At 42.1% G+C, this 24814-nt stretch overlaps 1 protein-coding gene across 6 annotated transcripts in view; it reads right to left on the bottom strand.

Moving 5' to 3' along the window:
• Positions 1–24814, bottom strand: part of MBNL2 (muscleblind like splicing regulator 2) — a 110149-nt gene that overhangs the window by 58471 nt on the left and 26864 nt on the right. For 5 of the 6 annotated variants that reach the window (XM_065644880.1, XM_065645713.1, XM_065647358.1 and 2 more), the window contains exon 2: positions 13399–14199. The exons of the other annotated variant lie outside the window; for it this stretch is intronic. In XM_065644880.1, coding sequence (XP_065500952.1) covers positions 13399–13572 — 174 coding nt within the window. In that variant the 5' untranslated portion in view covers positions 13573–14199. The remainder of the gene's footprint in view (positions 1–13398; positions 14200–24814) is intronic. 6 annotated transcript variants of the gene reach the window in all.

Consider the following 24814-nt stretch of genomic DNA (forward strand, 5'->3'; position numbering starts at 1 on the left):
AACAGTGGAGGACTTAATTACACTGCAAAAATGTCAAATTTGGGGGAAGAAAGAAAGAGCAAACATCTCTTGGGCCAGCCTTGAGTAATGCCAAAGACCAGTTTACTCCTGCACCGGGACACAGGCAGAGCCTTGTGGGCTGCTGCCCTGAAAACAAAATGAGATGCTAAGAGCTCAGGACGAAATGGCATATTGTTCTTACATAAAATGTAGCCTCCTCTGCTTCCACGATAGTTTTCACCTTTTTTCATCAAGTGGCCATCTAAAGAAAAACGTCTCAAGAAACCTAGCAGCAGAGAGGGTAACAGCAAACTCCCTCCTGCGAGACGAGCTCTAACCACATAATCCACTCCATACTTGCTCTCTCTTACTGCCTTTTGTAATTTCTGTGGTGCTTTCTATACAACAGCCAGCTTCAGTGAGGGTTGTCACCTTCCCCACCAGTTATCCAGGATCCTTTCGCTGCCTTGCGCGCCCATCTCAAATAAGACCTAAACCTGCATTCCTAAGGGGAATTTCCTTCTCCCTGAAGAGAAAAAAGTAAAGGTAAGCACCAATGGCTCAGTAAAACATAGCTGCTATTTGAAAAGGTCAAAAAATAAAAAATTATCATGAAAACCAAGCTTAACAACCAAGCAAAGGTTAAAGGTAAGAGGGAATGACTGTAAGCAGTCCTCTGCAGCAGCTCTGCTCAGCACAATGACCGCTAGTTCCATTAAATAGGTAGTGCTGCGAGCACCAGCACAAATTACATCAGGGCTTTACACATTTGATTGCAAATCCCAAACCCCAACTTCCTTGTGGCTAACTGAATTTTGAGTATCTCCTCTTGCCTGCACTGAGAACATCATCTTTCATTTGGGATAGCTGAGAGGTCTCTCCCTCTTTCTCCACCTCATTATTTGGTTGCCTGGTTATACAAAACTTGGAGGAACTTAATTATCCTTGAGACTATGATATCTTTGTCAGACTTCACTGAAATTGGCCAGTGGGTTCACAAGTCAGTGGGGGCAGAGGGAGGGGCAGCCTGACTGCATAAGCCTCATTTCCTCAAGAATCCAGGCTAAAAACAATTATAGCCAGAAGGTTCAATTAGAGAACGGGAACCATAGACTTTTCCTGCACTTCGAACACAAACCGGTTCATGCATACTAATCAGCTAACACTGCTCTCACTGAAGCAATGAGATTTTTGCAGCAAATTAATATTTGTATTGATTTATACTGATGACTACCACAGGCTGAAACTTCAATGTCATCGCCGTGTTCAGCAAAAACACAAAATCACCTTCATTACAACACCGTAATTTACAGATGCTCACAGTATCTCCACAGCTATATCCACATACCTCCATCACTGCACACACAAACCCCATTACTTTGTTTTTAATAACACTGATAGATATTGTATGACCAGTGCTACGAAGCACACAGGGAAGATGTGTTTGGGGAGTAGCCTGCATTTGCATGGCAGGCGTTACATAAAACCACTACCTCAGGAAAATCACCATTAAGATAATATTTGAAAAGCAAGTATTTTTTTCTCATTTTGTATCAGAAACCAACTATATGGATATCTGATGGCACTTGACATATGTTCACATCTGCAAATGAAGTAATGGAGAATTAAATTTCAGAGGAATGGAGTTTGTTTTAACTTTCATGTTTTTTTTCAAATGCATAGACCATCTTCTCATTAATTCGTAGCTTTAAAATCTTCATGAAGAAGTAGTTATGGTTGCTGTTCAATTCAAATTTACAAAACGTTGCCTGTCTTTTTATTTTAAATAGACTGAGTTCACTGTCGTAACATCCCTGTGCCTAGAAAGACTTTATTTCTTGTCATAGATAGTAAAGGATCAGCCTAGTTACATGAGTCACATCTATTTCAAATTAGTAAGTTTACACTGGCTGTTAGCATTATTAGTGAACTATAAAGTACATGCTGAAAATGTTTGTCCCTGGTTTCCACAAGGGTGTTTTTCTGCTACAGAAGACACTTTCTTCTCAGTTTGGCCTATACCCCAGCTCTCCTCTCAGCCAGGTCATCACTGTGGCAAATGCCATTGTCCCCCCCTTTTTACTCAAAGCAGTTGACGTCAGAGCCTCCAGTGAGCACAAGAGCGAACGCTGCCTCCCGAGAAGGGCTTCACTCTGTTGCCATAGAGAAACCAGCAGGACCATTTGGAGCACCCCGGGACATCCTGGACCTCTGCACGGTGCCAGCAGATATGACACACTCCTCTGACATGTTCACTGGAAAGCCATCAAGAGCACTGGAGGGCATCTCGAATAGTATCAGATGCCTCTGTTCGGGCAACTGAATCAAGCCCAAAGACTTCAGTCCTAACCACAGCAAATAAATGCATATTAATTTTAAAGTGATGGCCTAATCTAGAAAGCGCTCTTAGGAAAAAAAAAAAAAAAGCATCGTATGTCTCTCTACTTTCACATTACATCTAGCTGAAAAAGTTGGCTTTTCTATATTTTTTCACTTGGCTGGGGGTGGAGGCTGGGAGGACTGTCTGACAACAGCCACTGGGTCTTAGGATAGTGTGTGACACTGGATTTTATTTGTACCACTGTGAGCCAACAGGGAAGGACCCAGCAGTTCTGTTAGCTTCGCAATTAGAACTGAGCTTTTCTTATAGCCACTGCATTATCTTCACAGGTGCCACCAGACTGGCGTTCAGTAAGCTCCACTCCTTACAGCATGTAAGGCAGTGCATGAGTCCTTTCAGTCAGAGGCATAGCTTCATTGCAGCGTGTTCAAAGCCCAAATTGAATTTCAAAGAAAGGTTAATAAATTAAGTTTTTAAAGTTTTAAAGGTGCCTGGCCTATGGCAGACGCAGGGGAGGCAGCAGCAGCACACCTGATGGGCTGCTAGCCCAAGCCATCCACACAGCGTGGATTCCCTCTTGTTTAAGCTAAACGAACTCAAGAGGAAGCAAGGCCTTAAAACTTGTAATGCCTCATGACTAAGGGCATGTCCACACTGTGGGGATGGCACCAGGCCACCTTTCAGCGAGGAGGTGGCTCTGCACAGTGCCATGCTGTGGAGACATATGTCCTGCAGGCTGCAGGACAACTCTGCTGGCACAGGAACGCTACACCCCAGCTCCTACATCTCTCATACATTTCCATCCTGTTTTCTACTGGTTGACTCCTTCTTTCTTTTTATTCCTCAGTGATTTGCGTTTTCACATATTGGGACTCTGAATTTTGGGGCTTTGTTCACAACATCTTACCATATAGCTCATGGACAAAGTGGATGAGAAGACAGTTTCTTTTCCTCATTATTAATTTCTTCTTTGTTGTAGTCAAGTCCTTGCAGGCATCTAATCCTGGGTGGCACAGCATACCCACAGCCACCACAGAAACACATAAACGTGCAAGGAAACAGACACTTAGGATTTCCTCTAGCATTTCTGTTGTGGGTACCTCATAGCAGGCTTTCAATGACATGTTCCAACATCTCTAAAACCATAACAGCTTTCCTTTTTTTTGCAGTAGGTTTCCAATGCAATCCACCTCCTCAACAACAAGGTGCCAGTCTTCATATGAGGAGATACAAGTTGGGAGAAGGCTTTGGTTGTCAAACAGAATTGCAAATAAACTCCCCAATTCTTGTTGTGTTTGCTTTTCTTAGATTTAAAATATCTTTGCAGTGCTGGGGATGACCTGGACTAATGGGAACATGGGCCTTGTCTCTGCTAGGCTTCTATATCAGGAAGCTCCTGGCATCTGAACACAACCTTGTCTTTTGTATCGATGATGCAGTTGAAGTATAACAGCTTGGGAAGAACAGCTGACGCCTGAGCTGAGAGAAAGCTACATACACAGGGCCAAGGGGAAAAAAAGAGCCCGGAATGAAAGAGGAACCACCTGCCAGAAAAATAAAAGAGTAGGTGGGGAGACCTGGAAAGAGCAAGCCGGTGGGAACAGTGACCTGAGTTAATAGGGAGCGTGGGGGAGGAGTGGGCAGTGAGCAATTGCTCTTGTGTTCAAAATCCTAGTGATGGGATGAGTCAGAGACTCTGATTGAATTTTGCCTTTGCTACACCCACAGACTGGTTATTATAAACTTAGGGGAGCATGGGTTGGTGCAGCAACTACACTGAATCGGGTGGGTTTATGAAGCACCCCCAAGTGCCCAAAAATATTGAGAGCATCTGCCAGACACTGTGGTCTTTCACACGAGGTTTCCTGCAGCTCTAACCTATCTGCCTACCAGCTTTTCTTTGTGTAAACAGACTTAGACGGATAACTGAGTGGCAGCTACCAAGGAATGCTCTTTGAGTCTCCAGTGGGGCTTCTGTGAGCACTGAGCTCCAGGAGTCAACTCAACCCGGCAAGACCACTGCCCAGGAACTACTAAAAGAGTAATGGGAGTCCCTCAGGACAACACGATTCAGTGAACAAGAAGATATATTTGTATTACATCCCTCAGTAACTGTTCTTTAACTGCTTTTCCTTTCAAACATTTCTGCTCCTAGTGCTCATCCTCCCGCCCAGGCCAGGGACACAGCGACCTGCTCGGCAACTTCCACCACACTGAAAATGACAGTGAAAACTGCCAGTAAACACCCACTCGCTCCCATCGGGTGGTTGTAACGGGCCAAAGGAGGCACAGGCTGTTGCAACAGGTCTCCTGCTTGTGAAAAGCATGTGCTCTGATCACTGAGAGGCTTTGCCACTGAACCGTGAGATCGGGAAGAGGGGCTTCCCACGCCTTCAGAGGGAAGGAGGATCTGGGTGGCTCAGTGACCAGGTGTCCAACCACACTCTCCTATGAGAACACAACTTACATCAAGTCAAAACAAGCTGCCCAGGTTTAAAATCTGATGGGTCAGGTGTGACAAGGAGATACTAGTGACAGACAGGACAGCTTTGTGCTCTTAGCACTGCTGCAGAGAGACAAATGAGGAAACAAAACAGGGCCTGAAGGAGAAACCCAGCTTTTCTAACAGCCCACAGAATGAACCTCAACTGGTTCAACCTCTGCTTTTCACAGCTTCAGTTTGAGGGCAGGTTCAGTGACAGTGGGTTAGGACTTGCTCCTCCGAGTTGACTTGGTGGCTAGTGCCCCTTTTGCCGCAGGGCCCAGCTCTTGGCTCGGCCCTGTTTCCTGTCTCCACACACTCCTGCTCACCGAATACCCCAAGTGGCGCCTCTGGACTTCTTTCCAAAACAGAGAAGAAATGTCCCTCTCGAAAGAGGAACAAATCTTACTGAGTGGCACAGCCCCCTCTGCAGTGAACAAACATCCACGGCTTTTATTTTTTTTTTTAACTGATTTTTTAAAAAGCTAAACACTGTGTAACACAACAGTTAAAGGCCTATTTCGGTTTTGTTTGACTCTCTCCTAAACAATTTAAACCAAGCTCACAGATTAAGGGTGTCTGCCCAGCAGTTCAGCTAGCTGTTTTTTAACCTTACCTTTATTTAAGCCAGGAGAGCTGGCATGGAGACAGCTACGTGAATAGAGAGAAGGGCAGCAAACAGGAAAAAGCAAGTGTTAAAGGAACTTGTGCATGCTGGAAGGACTATAGGAGACAACTCAAACAAAAAAATAGAGGCCTTTTCTCAGAAAACAAACAGCAACAGGTGATTCACAATGCAAGGGAAAACCAAGTCCCTAAACTCAGAGGGGGACCTTCAGAAAGACATTTCAGAATTACATACTCCTTTCTCAAAACCCATTGTATCTCAATTTATGCTAGATTTGCTGCTGATTCATAGTTTCATTCTACATTTAATGCAGTTCTCCCCTTTCCTTTGGATCAGCTCAAACAAGTTGCAGGGCTGCATGATCACTTGAACTTGAGAGATGAAAAAGGGAAACTAGCTGTGATAGGACACAGGACTGGCTGTAACCACCTCTTTTTAGTAGCAGCTCATGGTTGCACAGGTTGAGTATAAAGTGTAATATAGCCTCAGAAAATAGGATGGCATAATTTCCTGCAACATCTGACCCCTTGCACTTTATTCTGAGCCTAAAAGATTCCCAAAGCCTGAAAAGGCAGGGCCTTCAGGAACCACACCTGTCCTGGGAACGGTATTTTCACGGAACACATTTAAAAGAACGAGTCTTCTCTCATGAGACTTCCTTTGAACTCAGTGAGGAGAAACATGCCCCTTCCAGAGTGAAGTCAGTGGAAAAAAAAAAAATCCAGATTCATCCTTAGGAAAATTCACAGGAGGTTCTCTTCTGATTTTCCAATACAAAAACTGGGGGTATCCATGAAATGAGGAGGTTTGAAATGAATAACGGAAGCTGGTTTCCACACTGTCCGTAATGAAGTTGTGGAAGTCCTCACTGTGGCATGCTGTGGGTGCCAAAGACGTACACGGTTCAAAAAGCAGCGGGACAAATACAGGGGAAGGATGGTCACTGAGAGCTATTACGTACAACCATATCACGCCTGGACCTCCATGTCCCTGAGCAGCACATCACCAGGACAGCGCTCCAGCAAGCCACTGCATGTTTACACACCACCTCCTAAATATCCACTACTGGCCATTACTGGGTCACTGAGCTACACAGGGCTTTTTGGCCTGACCAGGGTGGCCATTGCTATATATACAGAAGGAGCCTACAGAGTAAATTAGCAGTCATCTAAAACTGGCCTTGACTGACACTTTCTCTTCATGTTCACACTTTGCAGCAACTAAGAGAGCTGCAGAGAGAGTTGGGGTTGTTCAACCTGCAGAAGAGAAGGCTCCAGGAAGACCTTTCAGTACTTAAAAGGAGCCTATAAGAAGGATGGAGACAGACTTTTTAGAAGGGTGTATTATGACAGGACAAGGGGTAATGGTTTTAAACCAGAAGAGGGGAGATTCAAGTTAGACATGAGGAAGGATTCTTTTACAATGAGGGTGGTGAAACACCGTCCCAGGTTGCCCAGAGAGGTGGTAGATGCCCCGTCCCTGGAGACATTCCAGGCCAGGCTGGACGGGGCTCTGAGCAACCTGATCTAGTTGCAGATGTCCCTGCTCATTGCAGGGGGATTGGACTAGATGACCTTTGAAGGTCCCTTCCAACCCTAACTATTCTATGATTCCAAGACACAGGAAAGCTTCTGCCACATGGCGTTCTCGGGCTACCTGGAATTTATTGGACTTCTTAAAAGAAAAAACAGAGGTGGGTGAAAAATAAGGGTTTGACCAGACTCACTGCATTGCAGGAAGGGGGAGATTTGGATTCTGCATCTCCCCCTGGAAGATTTCGGCCTGCAACTTCCACGTCCCCAGAGCCCACAGCTACTGAAAGGGCCAACCTGTTCCCCTGTCCTGCTGTAATTATGCCACTGTGCAGCAAAGCACGCAAAATCCATGGGTCCAGAACGAATATGCCGTTCTGTCACCTAGGAGAAACGAGTTTTCCCATTTCAGTCATTCTTCCCTACCAGCTGTAGGCACAGCCCTTGAACTCACCTTGTCTTTGAACACTGTCACATCACATAACTGGGTGACGGGCAGAAATTCAGCCAACTCGGACACTATAAGCACCCATTTAAATGCTTTCTAGTATACACAAAACTAGCCAATCCCCTCTGCCTATGGTGCACATCTAGTCTGTCCAGACTGCCTCACCTGCCAAGTGAGAGCAGGTATCAGCTACTTCAAAGTGTGAGAGGATCCCAAGTCCTTGACCTTTGTAGAACACCAAGGACTCGATGTTTGTGAAACATTTGGAGACCTACAAAAGAATGGCAGGAAGGCAATCGACTACTTACTGCAGCCTAACTCTGAGCTCACTCTCTTACTAACAGCCTGCTCACTTTACAAATACTGGGTTTTTTTCCTTTTTCTAAATAAAGCTGAGGCCATCTTAAACAGATGCTTTTCAATTCCAGATATTTCACCAAAGTGGATGCCCCTAAAATTTCTTTTCTTTTTCCTGGAACCCTTTTAAACTTGGTAAACACGTCTCTGTGTACAGCCTTCAATTACCTTTCATTCTGTGGTGCCAAATGACACCAGATAGGCATATTCTTAAAAGGCTTTCAGGAAAATGCAAATTAACAGTCCACAGTAGTCTGCTGGCTCAATAAACAGAACAATTCCAAGTGTTCAGACACTAGTAAATAGATTAAAAAAAATAGAGAAAAAAAAATCTGTAGCCCTAAGGAAGCTTTCATTTTATTGTTATCAGCATAAAACTTGCAATGACAGTATCTTCAAGATACCTCCTCTGTTATCTGTATCAGCTCAGACAACATATCCTTTTAGTAGCTGACCTGCAAAGTGTATAAATCTGAGTTGAGAAATAACACCATAATTTAAACCCCAGACTTGCCTGCAAACATGAGAGTAAACTCCCAGCAAAATGCCTATGATCATATTTCGTTATCTGCCAAGCTCTTCCCCTCTCTACCTCCTAGATGTCACCATTCATTTCAGTGTTGTTTTTTTGTAATTCCAGCTCAAATACAGCAGAGTGTTGTGTGTTCTTGTCCCTAGACATCGTATTATATATTAGTATTCCTTTGAAAGGATTTTGTTCTTTCCTACTAGCAGGACAGGGAAGCCTTGAAAAGAGGTTTGCTTATAGTATCCAACTTGAAGGACTCCAAGTGTGATAGATGAAGTGTTATATATCCAGGTTCTTTACTTTTAAATTAAGCTACTTGAACCCAGCGGGAAGTATGAAAGTATAAACAGAGCAGTTCCCGCAGTTCAAACTTCCCAGTTGGACAGGCGTCTTCACAGATCCTTCCTACTGCACAAACACTGCAGCATCCAAAGAGGAGCCTGAAAGGGCTCCAAAAAGGCTTCAGGAGGGTTTAAGGCAGCAGACAAGGTTCCAGCTCTGGAAGCGCTTCCTCAGCATCCTCCATCTTTCTGCCCATCAGCAGGGCCCTGCGCCTCGCCATGGAAGTACCCCTTCCTTCACCTCAGGTACGGCCAAATGGATGAGCTCAGAGACACTTTCGTCCTCAAATAAAACTCACTGAGGCTAGTTGCCCAGTACAGTTTTGAGTATTCCCATATGGCCACACCAGCTGGCCGAGTCACAGGGGACTTCTGCTGGAGGGAGCCCCATCGCTGGAGGTGATGCTCTGACTGGCTAACAGGCGTGCATCTGTCTGACTGCTGCATCCATCAAGCATCGGGTGCACAGGAATGAACCATCTACACTCCCCTAACACCCCCAAAATGCCCTGTTTACGACAGAACAAGCTCTGTTCTTCACCAAAGAGCCAGAAACAAAAGCTGAGCCACATCTCAGAAGCCCATGCGGCAGAACCTGGCTTGAAATCAGCAAGTTTCTGGCCTGAATCTGAACCAGGCTCATTAGTCTTTAGCTATTTCTGTCTAGCCTGAAGCATCTCACAGATGAAGGATATTCAGAGCCCAGACAGTTTTCAACAACTAACATTCTGGACCGCCAAAACTGTAATCAGTCCAACGGGATGTTGTTGCAACTTTCACTGGGTTTAAAGTCAATTGTTGCAAGGACAAGTATTCAAAGCCAAAAACCCCTTTTGATTTAAAAGCAAACAACACTCATTTAATTCTGTCAACCAGCAGACCTACAAATATACTTTTTTAATACAGGAAAATTCAGATTCTGATGCAATCGTGTTACTCCAGAAGCCTGGCTTAAGGCCACAGCACCATCACCGGCCGAGGTGACCCAGCACTCTGCTGGTACCACACAGCCCCTCTCCCTTGTGTGAGCAGCAACTACAACAGCTTAGTTTTAACCACAATCAATTTCCCAAGCTGGTGCACCACACAGCCACAAAGACAGCAGTGAGAGCACAAAAGAGGATGTGGTATGGCACAGAGGCATGTCCCTGGCTGGGATTACTTCCTTCAGCCCCAATACCAGCTTTTGTTAGCTTAGAACAACCCTGAAGGCTACGGGCACGTCAGCATAAAGATGCTTCTGGTCACATCATCACAGGATGGTTGAAACTGGAAGGGACCTCTTGACATCTGATCAAACACCCTGCTCAAGCAGGGCCACCTAGAACCAACTGCCCAAGGCCCACATCCAGATGGCTTTTGAATATCTGCAAGGATGGAGAACCCACAACCTCCCTGGGCAACCTGTGCCAGCACTTGGCCACCCTCACAGTGAAAAAAAGTGTTTCCTGATATTCAGAGGGAACCTCCTGTGTTTCAGCTTGTGCCCGTTGCCTCTGGTCCTGTCCTTGGGCACTGAGCAGAGCCTGGCTACATCCTCTTTGCACCCTCCCTTCAGGTATTTTTATACATTGATGAGATTCCCCTGAGCCTTCTCCAGGCTGAATGGTCCCAATTCTCTCAGCCTTTCCTCATAAGAAAGATGCTCCAAACCCTTCATCATCTTTCTGGCCCTTCGCTGGACTCTCTTCAGTAGTTCCATACTGGCACTTTGGTAGTCTGGACCAGCTGGTAGGTACTTGTACCATGCTCTTTGTCTATCCTGGAAATCCAGAAAGGTGCCATGCAGGAGAGAGCACATCCCCTCCCCAAACAGGGGCTCTTCTGATGCATCAGCAGGTAAAGGAGAGCCTGTCTCAAGAGTGCTGTATCTGGTGTTCGACTGATTTCTTAGAGAGCAGCTGTAACTACCAGGCATCACCTAAATGTAACACATACCTCAATCTGAGCCTAAAAAAAAAAAAAAAAAAAATCTGTGTTTTCTCTGGGTAGGAAGATGTTTATTCAAAGACACTCATTGTACTCACCATAATTTATTTTTACAGCAGCTACACAGAACCAAGACAGTTAAAATGCTAAGTCTCCAAAGCTCTAGATATTATGTAAATAAACTCTAAATAATTGCCTGCATTAAAGTGTGGTTCAGTGTTCAGCAAGAAAAACAGCTCTTGTTTTTTTTAATTAAATTCTGATTGTATCTATAATTCTAGACTGTTCTGTTTATTTACATGAAACATTATCCTGCTTGTTGAGTGCCAAAGCAGTATTCTGAAACTGTATGATTAACACCAGCTATTTCTGAAAGCTACAAATCAAATAGATTTATGGGACTAATGACATAAGTCCTTCAACCGGCAGCATATGCAAACTGAGCTCACCGGGAACATTCTTGATGTACCTACGGCGATTTACAAACTTCAAATAGCGAAGGAAATGGATGCAAGGACACCAGTTGACATAGCCAAGAGCCACGCACTCGCAAGCATCCTTAAAAGCTTTTTAAGCACCAAGAGGTCAGACAGCTCACTCAAAAGCTCAGCTCAGACTTGCGTTCAGCCAGAGGAGCTGCAGCAATTGAAGACGCCCCGTTATCAGATCTCCCTCTGCCTGCAGCAGGGTCAGTGGGAAGAAACCTGAACCTCTGCCTTCGCTGCTTCGGGTCACAGTTTGATTTCTTGGTACAAACCCATCTCTACTGCCAATTTATGCCAACAGACTCAACTAGAAAACACAAGACAGGAGGCCCATGTGCCTGCTCCCTTGGGCAGCAGCATCACTTCAGCCCCCAGATCCAGGCTGGAGCAAACTGGCCCCTCAGAGCAGATGCCGGCTAGGACAAAACACGCCTGCTTGCTTTGACTACACTTTTTACATGGCTTTGGACTTCTCTCCACTGAGCAATGATGCTGCCTGTCAGTAAGCTAGCCACTGCGATCCCTCTGGATTTCTCTTCACGGTGTTATTAGCTTAGGCTGTGACTCCAGTTTTGATTTGCAAGCGATTACTATCCCTGCACAAAAGTCTCTGGCTAAAATAGCTGGCACCTCCACTGCAACCACCCTGCACTGCCAGGGAAAGCGATGCTGGGCACGTCGCCGCTTCAGCCGGGGTGCTGCAGTGGCAGCAGCTCTTGTGCTGCAAACCCACCGCCCTGCCAGCCTGGAAGTAACTGAGCCCTGCCACCAGCCACCCCGCCACAGCCCCAAGGCTTTACAACAGCTAAAACTATATTTAAAAAAAAAAAAAAAAACCACAACAAAAAACAAAACAAACAACAAACAAACAACAAACCACCAAAACCACCAAACCACAACAACAACCAAAAACCACAAACGCCCCCCCCAAACTTGTACTGACTTGCTTATTTTTTGTCAAAGCTGATTGTTGCCCATTTGCTGCAGACACTAGCCTGCCTGTTTAAAAAAAAAAAAAAAATCCCATTGGCAGGCAACCAATACACAAGAACATCTACAAAGAAGCTGTTACAGTTTATCGTGCAGTAATCCATGGATTAAGGTCATTAATAGCACTCAATGACATACTGCCATGACTACAAAGGTGCTGTTCTGGCTCGTAGGATATACAGAATGTAACCCCCTCGCAAACATTTACACTGAATTACTTTCTTCTGAATCTTCAAAAGAAGAGAAGAAACAAGAAAACCCAGCAGAAAGATAACTAGTACAATATCTTGCATTGCACAAAAAAAAGTTATAATGAAAATAAATTAACATTTTCAAATAACACTGAATTTTCTCCTCATTCACACTGATGTTTTCACAGTAAGAGAGTTCTTGGTGAGTAACCAAAATTTTCAGCTACAGAGCTAAATTTAAAAAGCAAGCCAAGACATTCTTCCACGCCCAAAAGACAAGGCCACAACTAAAACTTTCAAAACAGAATCCAAAATGCTCAATTTTGCCCTTTCATTGTTTATATGAAATAAGATTTTTCCTTCTGTTGACATGAGAACACAAATGTATCATCACAGAAGACACTGTGTACTCCCCAAATCCCACAGGGTCATTAATCTTCCTTTATGCAGTACACAAAGTATTTTCACAGAACTTTTAAAGTAGTTTTCTAAAGCATGTCTGATGTAATTAGCAAGTCAGAAGAAGCTGACGGCCTAACAACTTAATTGCTGAATAGTCTCCAAAGGAGAGAATCCTTTCACTCTGTTCTAAATTTATGCTACTGTCTGCTCTACCCATACACGTAATAATCAATGCTATTAATTTATCTGAGAGTCCCCAATACCAAGGGCAAACAACCCATTGTGTCAAAATTGAAGTAATGGACAGGCTTTTCTCACTTCTGTTGATTTAAACGAAAGAATCTGCACACCCCCCATATGATTTTTTTCATTAGGACTCTGGTAATGGCCTAGTACTGTCCCACCGTGTATTTTCATTTGCCATGGAACAATGATAATTCATAAAATGTACTGAGGAGAATACAATTGTCTCACCAGCTGTAAGCAATCTCGTATCCCACAGTCATATGCAATTTTTGTAAACAACATATTGAATCTGGAAAAGGAAATCCCTAGAAAGGAAACTTTTCAAAGCTTCATTAAATAAAAGTTATGACAAATATCATTTGTATTAATACATACATCTTACCAAGAAGAAATAACTTTCTGATTTACCTGGTTTAGTTGTAAGTCATCATTTCACATTTTACTTTCAGTACAATGTACTAGCATTTTTACTACACGTGCAATTCTTTTTTTCTTACCTTTAAGGAATCAAAGCAGGCAATAACTCTTCCATTTTCAACCTGGCAACTTTTAGGGGGGTGTGCAAATTTGCATTCTTCATCAGAGCGTGAACAAGTTCCCCTCTGAAATTGCCTGCACACTTCTAATGTTAGCCATTTTGTATCTCTTACAGGAGCAACATTCAAAGCCATGATGAAAAGCTGATTTCGAATTTGCTGTCAAGTGAGTTACGACAAAGAAATTCCCAAAAATAATGACAAACAAGAGAATTAAAAAAAAAAAATCAATTCCAATTGAAAAAAGTTTTAAAAAAAGTGGGGGATGATTAGCAGTGTCCAATGCACACAAAGCAGAATAAACAGAGAAAGTTCACCAGCAAGCAGTCACTCATCAATCATTAAGTCCCGCTGGTAGACTTTTGGCTGGGAAAAACCATGCTCAGTTGCATTTCTGTCTGTAAAACACGTGGGCCTGGTGATTGTATCACGGGTGCAGCAGTTTTACGCCAAGATCCTTCAGTGCAATGGCACTCCTCGATAGAACGCTAATTCTCCGATGGTCACTTGCTGGTATTGATTACACACGAAAAGCAATGCAGTCATTTGTTCATGTCCCAAGAATAATAATAGTTCTTCTTCCTCTTTTCCTGCTTTCAGTTTCCCATCAACTAATTGGCAAATGGAGACGGCTGAGGTATCTTCCGCCAGGTGTGAGGTGAAGGCAATGTCTGGCTGGCAAAGACGGGATTTTGAGAACACGGGCGTAGCAGTCCTCGCTCATAAAAGTGACTTGACAAAGGCACTTTTTAAGTCACTGACCTGACAAAACAAATACAGTATCAGTTCACATGCAACTCATTCAAACCAACATTACGAAAACCGATCAGCCCTCTTTATCAGATATTATAAACACATTGCCAATGCTCACTTGGATTTCTTTTTTTCCAAACAAAATCAGCCTCCTTCGTGAAGTAACCAGTTGAAACACGTATTGCAGTAATATTCTAGGCAGCAATCCAGAAGTTGGGAATGATTTAAATAGACGAATGTGGCAGACGCAATAATTAGTTAGGCATGGTGGTTGTGAAACAATTCAATCTAATGTGCTTAGTCTCCAAAACAATATACAAGAACCCATTTCCATTAATTTATCATTTGGCCTTTTAGATTGTGCTACTGCATTATAAGCTCTTACTTGTTATTTGTTCCTCCTTAAACACGAGGACGGTTGTATTCTGTTCAGATTTTTTGTGTCTCAAGGCGGGGGGTGTGGAACTGTCATTCTAAAATTACAAGGAAAAAACCTCTTCCATATCCAGAAAATAGAGATAGTTTTCCGGTTAAGCTAAAGCCTATTTCATAAAGGCTTCATGAAAGGGCTCATCGCTAAGATGTCATCCTCTAATGAGTTCTTTCTAATACGAAGCAGTCTTTATCTAAATTTTCCTTTGACTAAATTAGCTTTCAAGTATTTTAACAAAAGGTCTAGCATCAAAATCTAAGACTTAAATATGGAACTTAAGCTACATGAGGCCTATAAAACACCTAGGATATTTTCTAGATAAACAGATCTGAAAATCAAAGGGTTAGATATTATAAATATTTTTTAAGAAATGACTATATTTTATACGCAGATGGTAAAACCATGAACATGATGTTTCCTTCTATTCAGCTTCAAAGGAACACAACTCTCACTTTGCAGATACCAGCCAGAAACAGTTGATGGATTATTTTTATGCAAGAATAAAGCAAGGGGGAAGGAATGGAATAAGTATGGTTTTAAAACACATCAATAAAAATAGCTCTAAAAACACTGTCAGCTTTCCTATGCCAGAATAATTACTGTTCCGTGCTTGGATTCATCTGACTTAATTGAAGTCAGCATTGTTAGTAATGTGAGTAAGAATTACTCACACACAGTTTCAGGAACAGATCCCAGTTCTGACTTCCAAGTCTTCACATCAAAAGGCTTTTCTATTACTTAGTAATGCTACCAGAAAGAGTGTTACTACATGACTGATACCTACACCAAAATTTGCTACTGCTATTAATAGCATGAATAAAGGTAATGCAATGCTAATTGCTCAAAAACTCAGTTTCAAGTCCAACATGCAATAAGATGGGTCTGGATGATACTTTGCTAGCTTTACCTGGTCATAAAGAATAATGAGTTCTGAGATAATTAGTACATTTTAAAATAATTCTACACAACTGTAGTATCGCACAGCACATGAATTAAATATTCAACAAATTAAATATTCTATCAGTGTTGTCCCACAGTATCAATGAAGAGTGAGGTTAAGCTGAAAACATACAAAGAGGTGAGGAAATACTCCTAACTGATGAAAAGGAAAGAGAGGGGGAAAGACAAGGAGAGCCTTTCCACAAGAGCTTGTTGAGCTGATAGCTTGTTGGGCTGATGATTTAGCTGGCTAAATGTAAAAGAGGAAATATTCTCCAGAGAGCCATGCATTCCACTTCAGAAATGTCAGTAACGGTTTTCAGTAATACATGTAGGAGACAGATGGAAAATTTGGGAAAAGGGTAAATGTTTCACCGCACACTGCTGAAAGTCACAAGTAGTAATACTCTGCTGGGCTGCGTACTACTAAAAATGACTAAAAGTTGTTTCTCAAGTAGCAGGCGTTGGGACTGAAGAAAACCAGACACTGCACATGGAGGCAAAGCAAACAGTACACCTTATGTAAATGGCAGTAGCTGTGGTTTTAAAAAAATGTGCACAACAGAATCGCATACAAGATTCGTGAGACTGCAGCAAGAATTAATACCAAAAAGTGTTTGGGGGGTAGAGGAGGAGTGAAATACAGCATCATCCTATTTCCTATCTTCTTACTACAGGAACATTTTCTAATGAAAGGGAAGCATGAACAGTTTGTCTCAGAAACTCACATGTTGTCAAAAATAACACCATTATCTGATTTCTCAAGAGGCCTTGAGTGCTTCAGCAGTTTCTCCTGGCACAGGCTTAGGAGAGAGAGAGAGAGACAAGACCCTTCTGTAGGAGGCCAGGCCCTCAGTAGAAGGCAGGTGCAAACGTGGTGAGGACAGAAGAATTTGGAGTGCTCCATCTGTAGCACTTCCACGGCCTGCGTGTCCATGGCCACATCCTTCACTAGGAAGGTGAAAGAAGAGATGCCACCAGGAAAGCCTGAAGACGAGAGGGAAGCAACACAAGAAGCCAAAGATAACACTCAACATAATAAGTATAAAAGAACTAATTTTGTTTCATTGGTTTTTACAACTACTGCTATTTATTTTCAGTCTCTCATACACTCGGATCAATGGAATTGATCCAGAATACACGTCTATAAATAGAGTTTTTCATATGCTAAGTGGCATAAATTCATGGACACGTATTTGTAAAAACTATTTAGCTTTAGATCCTGCTTTTCAGATAAGCATCACTTCCCTTTTGCAGAAAGCTAGCAAGGCATGGAGGAGCAGGAGGCTTTTGCCAACCTCATGTTCTCCCGAGAGAGTAGGAAAGAGCCTGTATTAGGCTCCAGATTTTCATTCTGTTCTAAACCACAAAATAATTTCTCCTTTTCCAAGTGAGCAGGAAAAAAAAAAGGAAAGAATTACCAGTTTAAAAAAAAAATCCTTTTAATTATTAAACAGGGCAAAGCCCACAGGCACTAGGAGCCCCCAGAACAGGTTCTCATTCTGAGGAACACTAGGCAGCCAGCACCTTTAGGAGTTGCAAGTGAGCACAAAGCCCTGCCCTATTTCAAACCAGCTGATCTCTCAGCTGGAAAATAGGAGCTCTTGCTATATGCAAAATATGGGCTGCCCTGGTACAGTACTTTTACTTATCAGATATATTATGTGGCAATGGATTAAGTAGTATCTGCCTAATGGAGAACCAGAGGCTTCCTGGACATACTGTATTCACGCTTCAGTAGGTAACATGTTATAATGAGCAAAGACTTCATCTTCAAGAAGTAGCTCTGAAGGTGATGACTCCAGTAAAGGAGCAGAATCCTCTACATGGTCCCAACACAGAGTTTTAATGGAACCATTAAGTTAACTAAAAAGGCATTAAAAGCTTTTTCATTTTACTCTTAGAGAATTCAGCCCTCCGTATTACTCCTCACATTAAAATCTTCACTAAGAGATGTCAAGACTGGGGCTGAATTTGTTGCTCCTACTGTCGAAGTTTATCAACATGATCCATATATTTCTTTTATATATATATATTATACACCAGAAACTCAAGAACTAAAAAGTCAGAAAACCCTCAGCTGTACCTAAGAGGGACTGCAGTTTAAAGTACATAAACTCGTCTTTCCCAGCAAGCTAGAAGAGACGTGCTAAATATACACAGCTTTACAAGTCTGACCATTTACAATGGTCTGTTTTAAAAAATAAGGAATTAAAAAAAAAAAAAAAAAGGTCCAAAGAGTCACTATGCTAATGCCAAGAGAATGTCTTGAGAACTTAGTTTTCAAACCCAGCATGTGTATATTGCAACTCTTCAGAGAGAGACTGTTAGCTGAGCCAAACGTGGGAACACTTTCAAGAGGACCAAAGTCACATCTCTAATCCCAGGGAAATGGTCGTGCCCAATTTTAAGCCCTTGACCCAAAGCAGGTTGCTGCTACAACTGTTATACACTTTCACGTAAAGAAAAATTCATGTTGCTTACTTCTAGAAAACCATATCCATAGTCTTAAATTCGCTTCAAGAATATTTCAACAAAGAAACAAAACAATGACCCTGCAGTACACACCAGATACATAGAATTTCAGGTTGAAATTTTAAGCTCTGGCTGGAAATTGTAAGCAGAGAAAACAGGCTCTCTACCCTTAGACACAGTTAACCATAAGCATCACCGGCTTCATGCTCCACAGTACAAGTTGACGAACCAGCAACATCTTAATCACGCGTTACCTTAACTCAGATTCTCAGAACATTCCTATTTGTCCAACAACAAACTAATTTATAAGAAGTAATACCCTTGGTTCAGCCACTCCCTTCAGCCTGAACTTACTAGTTTCAAGTGAGCAATTTTACCTGGGATAAGTAATGTGGGACAAAATACAACCATTCCTGGACGTCCCAGGACATTCCATGACATCCAAAGACAAGGATTAATCAATATGTCCCACTCTACAGATAACACCTTCAGGCTCCTGACAAGCTTTGTGTTCCTTCAAAAAGCTGCCACTCCTTCAGTGGCTGACCACATTTGCAAAGGAAACTCGCTTTGCAGTTCACTATGTTTATTGCCAAAACCTAGTAAAAAGACTCCCTGTGTAAGTCTAATATGTAGGGATCCTTCTATAACCAGATCAAGTTAAGCACCTCGAACATTCACAATGGAAATACAGATATTGGAAGACTGACAACTACAGAGCCCCCACCCTTAAGGCCAGGAAAAGGCATCCAGATCCCGCTAAGCCGTACCTCTTGTTTGCAGCTGCACAGTGGACTCCGCTTTCAAAGCATTCAGGACACAGCCACACGTTTAGGAGATGCTGCAGGTGCTTTACCCCAAGAGATGGTGCGACTTTGCTTCAGCTTTTCAACTAAATCTCACTGTCGTATTCTTTTATGTCCTTTTTTTCCCCCTCCCTTGTTTGTGCTTTAGATAGCATTCAGGGCCTCCAAACCGAAGAGAAGCTCCGCACCAAAGGACCGCCGCGACCCCATGAGGACACTCCAGCATCGCTTTCAATTCCAGCTCCCTGCCATTTCCTTGACTCCCTCGCACTGTTTTCTCTTGCCCCCTCTCAGGCTCCCTGCCGAGGAAAAGCGAGGCTGAGGCTTAATCCTAGGCTAAAGCTGGATCCGTGATGATCTGCCTCTCCAGGTGCAGAATAAAGCCAACACAGCAGCCCTGCACCCCACCTGCGGCAGGTCTGGCTCTTCGTTGCAAGTGTCTGCAATTACGAGGCCGTGTCCCATGGGATGTGCTCCCTGTCCCTGGGAAGCGAGGCTGACTCTCGGTCATCGCAAGCTAATTTAAGCCTCACTGTGCAAAACCTCCCGCTCACAAATGGAGAGAGGATCTTATTTCAAAAGATGCTAACAAGAATTTTAAAAAAAAAAAAGTAATTTTACAGAAAAATAATATGACAGTCGGTATGCTTGTTAATCATATTTGAATAAGTTATATTCTTAAAGAGATTTTCCTTTGGTGGATAGGCTTTTCTCACCCCATCAGCCCACCAGATTAGGAAACAGGACCACAAAGTGATGCAAAAGTACAGAGGTATCATTCATCAGTGAGTACTATGCCAGCTTCATATTCTTCTCCTCAATCAATTTCTAACAGTCATATTTTTGATATGTAACCTAATACTAGATATCTAGTAAGACTGGACAACATATGGTGGAGTGTAATAATGTCTTTGCATAGTTCAGTAAAATTACAGCATTAAAACCAGCATCAGGCTTCTGGCTCTTTTCTGAATTGCTGTGGAGTCACAAAAAATAACATTCCTATATTTAAGAAACAAGAGAAAACAACACAAACTTCCATGAAACATCATCCAGTCTTTGATGGAAAATACGGATGGAAAACTTTTCTGCCACCATAACATTTTTACGAAAAAAACATTAGAGTAGAACACAATGAATGCATTTTCTTCCACAAATTTCAAATGAAACTTGTAAAGATTTATTTAATCATTTCAAGAGTTTTTCCACTTTGTTCAGAATGTTAAACAGCTTCCATTTTGCAGCAAGCAAACCAGTATTGCTCAAATGAAGAACAAACCAGAACTGCCCTATCAGAGAAGCAGCCCACTGGTTTGGCCAAGCAGCCAGGAGCCAAAAACACTAAAATTCTAATTCCAGTTCCTTTATTAATTCAACCTGAACTCTGCCGAAGTCAAAAGTGCCTTGAATTACAAAAGAACCATTATTTGTTTTATTTGCTTGACTTGGAGATAACTATTGCAACATCTGTCTTTGCCTGTTATACAACCAGAGATGAACACTTCTCAACTGTAAATCAGATGAACGCCTCACCCAGAGTCAATCCCAACTGTTCTAGATAAACCAACAGAAGTCCAGGGACAGGCTGGAAAACACCAGTCTGTTTTATTTAAACTGAGCATGACCTCTAAGTATCAATTTTGCTAAATGAGCCATATTCTCCTTGTCAAGATCACTAACGTGCCAGGTTCAGGCTTTTTAGTATGCGCCACGCTATTTACAGTACGACAATGAGCTTCTTATTAAAACCCGCCAGTTCACTTTGAAGCTGGCTTTACAATATAATAACGTTAATGTCCTTTGTCCCCGGGGAAGCAGGTGAGGAGGAATGCACGGCATTGACTGCAAAACAACAGACACAGCCTGGGACCTTTTCAGCAATCCACTGTACTACTTTGCTAATGGACCATGAAACATTTCTGCTGAACTTTAAGTCTGTAGATGGCTGGAGCACACAAGAGTATTTTCTAACATCAAAGTGCTTCGAAGTCATGCTGATAAAACTAATGCTCATTATGCTTCAGTTAAGATGCAATTGCAGAAAACAGTTTTTCTTCTAGCAAACTTTTTTTTTTTTTAATAATGATATTCATCCCACTCCACTTAACCTTCACCTCCTCTCTCAGAGTCTGTAACTTAAACACTTTTTCTTTCTAAGTCAAAAAACCCCCTGGTTTCATCCTCTAGGTGTGAGAATTTCATAGACAAAATTATGTTCCCAACTGGACAAGGTGGCAAAAGCAAGTTCTGTTTCTGTGCCTCTGCAAGCGGAGTTAATCATCCCCGGCAGCAATGACGTTATCACTTGGCCTCTTGTGGACACAAGTGTTTTGCTTTTGGCAGAGAGCACCACATAATAGCTATTAATCAAACCAAATTCTGCAGGGATGGGTAACGTAGTGCATTAGGACCTTCTGCTCACACCTGGCTGCAGACAGGCATTGTATTTATTTTTTTTTTCCTGACTGTAAAAATATTTATAGAAAAGTGTGCTTATGTACTGTGAAATTCTTATAGACTGGCATGGAGGGAACGCATGATCAAATAACTGTCCTCACCTGCCAAAGGACCAATAACATGCTGTTACACAGGAGCACAATTTAAAAGAGCTCAGGCTGTTGTCAATTTTCTATTTTTCCTACTCCAATTTCACACTAAGCCCAGAAGGCAGAACTCTTTCCCAGGTACTTGTTTATGTGAGAAACAGCATCCCTCTGCATCGAAAGACACGGATAAGTCTGAATAAATGAAGGACTCCGTGTAAATTAAGCTATGTTGAACTCGCAAGCTGAAAATATGTTTAAGACTGCCAATAGTGTTATTAATAACATATTCCTACAAATTACCCAGCTCTGGGAAGTTGCATGGCACATCCAAACAAAGCTCTGGAGGCAACAGCAGCAAGAGGGCCAACTAATGCTATTAACTCTGTCTCTTAAGCACTAGACTTGTTCTGCTGAACGGATTCCTCACACCAAACCCAAGCAGCATCACTGTTCTGAGATGAAATACCTGCATTTCTGTGCCGTTTTCTCCATTCTCATTTTACCTGAGAACAGGATGCCAAAGTACACAAGGATGACTTTAGCGGGTCACCCAAAAAGTCCCTCTCACTCCCTATCCAGTCTCCAGCTGTGGCCAATACCAGTTGTCTACAGCAGAATGCATAACTAGGGCAGGCAGAGCATGATCATTCCCGTGAATCTTCTCCCAGCAACCTGTGACTGATGTCTTTGTATTTAATAGGTCTCGCTGGATTTTTCTTCCATGGATCTGCCCACTGCCTTCCTTGAACGCTGCTCTGTCAAGAAGTGTCTTTCATCATCATGTGCGTGGAAAGGAAGATATCAAGAGGGAGCCTGACTGGTTGTCACAGTTGCTGACAAAAGCCTGGACTCTCAGGAAAGGAACAGGGATATGGAAGGGAATACGTCAGGACTTTGGAGATTTACAAAAATGTGAAAACATCAAACGGAGCTGGGGAGTAAGAAGACTGATTACAAAAACCCCTTAAGTAAATCTCTGTCTTTTTATTACCCCTGAATGGGTTGAACTAGAAGAGAGGACGTGACTTTTCCTTCCAACGAAAGCAGAGCTTGAAGAAAAGCACTTTTAAAACCCATCAGAAGAGGAAGAAACAGCAAGATCCCTTCTTCTGCACCCCAAGCTGCATCACGTAGGAGCGTTCCCAGAAGCAATGCTTTCTTAGCGATCCAGCAGACCAGGAGGAACACCCGAGAGCGTGCCCAAAGGAGCCCAAGCAAGGCACTGCCATTGCGTTCTGCCAGACCCCGAGCATTTCACAACCATCTCAAACATGTTTTGGAAGCAGCAACTCATCACAATGGGAAAACGCTTCCAACAGGGAAAAGCAAAAACCCCAATAGTGTCTTTACTTCTCAGCGGGTTGCCCAAGCAAGCCTTCATCAGCACCCATTTTATCACAAGGATGCAATTCCCCTTTCTCTCGCCATTAGTAGTGTGCACGTTACACACAACAACAGTTTTATTTACTTCCAAAACTAAAGAAGTCCTTATGAAGAGGAACAGATGCAAGTACTTTATATCTTACATATCTCACGGGACATACTGCAAAGCCAGATTGTCTATGTCGGAATACTTCATATCTTACAGCAGTTAAAAAGACGCAACAGCAACCTAACTTTAAAGTCACCTATGGAATAGCAGATTGCTATTCAAATACCTTCAAAGGCAATTTAATTTTTTTTTTAATAATGTTTTTATGCCAACATTCAGATAGCAAATGCTTTATATAACAGAAGCTGAAATCTTCCACTAAAAGCCACTTTTCAAAGACCCTTCCCAGTCAAGGAGAAACCAGTAATGGGGTTTTTTTGGTATGGCCCTGGAGAAAATAAATAAGTAGTATTCAACAGGTTATTGGGCTCTTCTGAAGGCAGGTTGCCTTTTCGTATTTTGAACAGAGAGATTGCTTCCTGCTGATTATCTTTGGTCCTCCAAGGCAAATAAAGAAAATATCTAATCAAGCTCAATGTGAAGATGACAGTAAAAGACTTTCTATTGAAAACTCATGCCATTTATTTGTCCACAAAAAAGACCCCACAAACCCAAGAACCAAAATTTAAAAGTTCAGAGGCTACTTGTGTTGTGTTTGACAATACATAATGGAAATTCATTCTTCTTGGAATAAAATAAATTTGCATTTAGTGAACCACTTTCCTGTTGTCAATAGGTATCATGAGTTCAGAAAGAGAATGCTTTTCCTCTAAAATTGTTTTGGAACTGGGGGCAGAGAAACAAGACGAGTTTTTCTCAGATACTTGCAAGTACTGCTGAATTTCTGTTTTCCTGGAAATCCTGAAAACTTCTGTTTAATCCTGAGGCAAATAACTGAGCTAAAACTGGAAAGAGCGTACAGTAACTGTCTGTAGATACTGCCTACCAGAGCAAACATTTTTTTTATTCCTGATCTCTAGGATGATGAATTTTGGGTTTGATGTGCAGTACTGCTACTGACCTTCCTTTTTGCTTGAGTGCTGATTAAGCAGCACTGACCCAATAAAAATGGGTCATATCGATCTGTTGTTTTAATTTGTGTAACACACCTCCCTCAGTCCAAAAAGCTCACTACCCCTTGCCACTTGAAGAAAGTTACTTTTTAACCCAGTTTTATTTTAGAAAATAAACTTTTTTTTTTTTTTTAATAAGTAACAGAAGACAAAGTACTTAGAACAACAGACAGAGCTGATACACAGGAACAAACTCCGAAAGTTTATTAGTCTACAGTATGGACATCAGATGAGTTCATACTTGTTTTTCTGCCACATGTATAGCTCAGTTGTACACAAAAATAACAGGGGACATAAAATTACATTCCCATTTCTGGAAGGAAAATTAAAAAAACCCCAGTGTGTTGTAACAGCCACTTTAATGTACAGACCCTTCCTCTTCATTTCTGTCAGCTTAAAAAGTTGAAAAGGAAATGGATTCAAGCAGCAATACTGACTGGTTAGGCAGTGTTAGTCCAGTACTCCTAGGTCGCAGAGCCAGGCATGTCCCTGCCTTAAATAAAAAAATTTCTTAATATTTAAATGACAATCCCTCTCTATTTTAATTCAGCTATTTAATATGGAAAGAGAGCAACAGGAAAAAGTCTTTCCTACTCTCACTAGGTCTTCTTGAAAACTTTCCTGAAGAAAATTTTCAGCATCTCAATGCCTCCTTAGACTGGAAAGTGAAAACCAGAAGTATTTCAGCAGTATTGAAACAATTCCACATCGACACTTTATTTTCATAGGGTTAACTCGTTTTATCATAACGTAAATATCATGGATAAGGATAGAGTTATTCAAGAATACCTTGTAAATTGTGTTTCAACAGGGAAACGGAGAGTTCTTTCATCCTCTGACACTGAGAAATGCAATATTTTTGCAGCGAAAACTGAATACATTCCCTGGAAATGCTTTGACAGGGCACTTCTCCAGACCTT

Source organism: Caloenas nicobarica, chromosome 1, assembly GCF_036013445.1.
Source record: "Caloenas nicobarica isolate bCalNic1 chromosome 1, bCalNic1.hap1, whole genome shotgun sequence".
Taxonomy (NCBI): domain Eukaryota; kingdom Metazoa; phylum Chordata; class Aves; order Columbiformes; family Columbidae; genus Caloenas; species Caloenas nicobarica.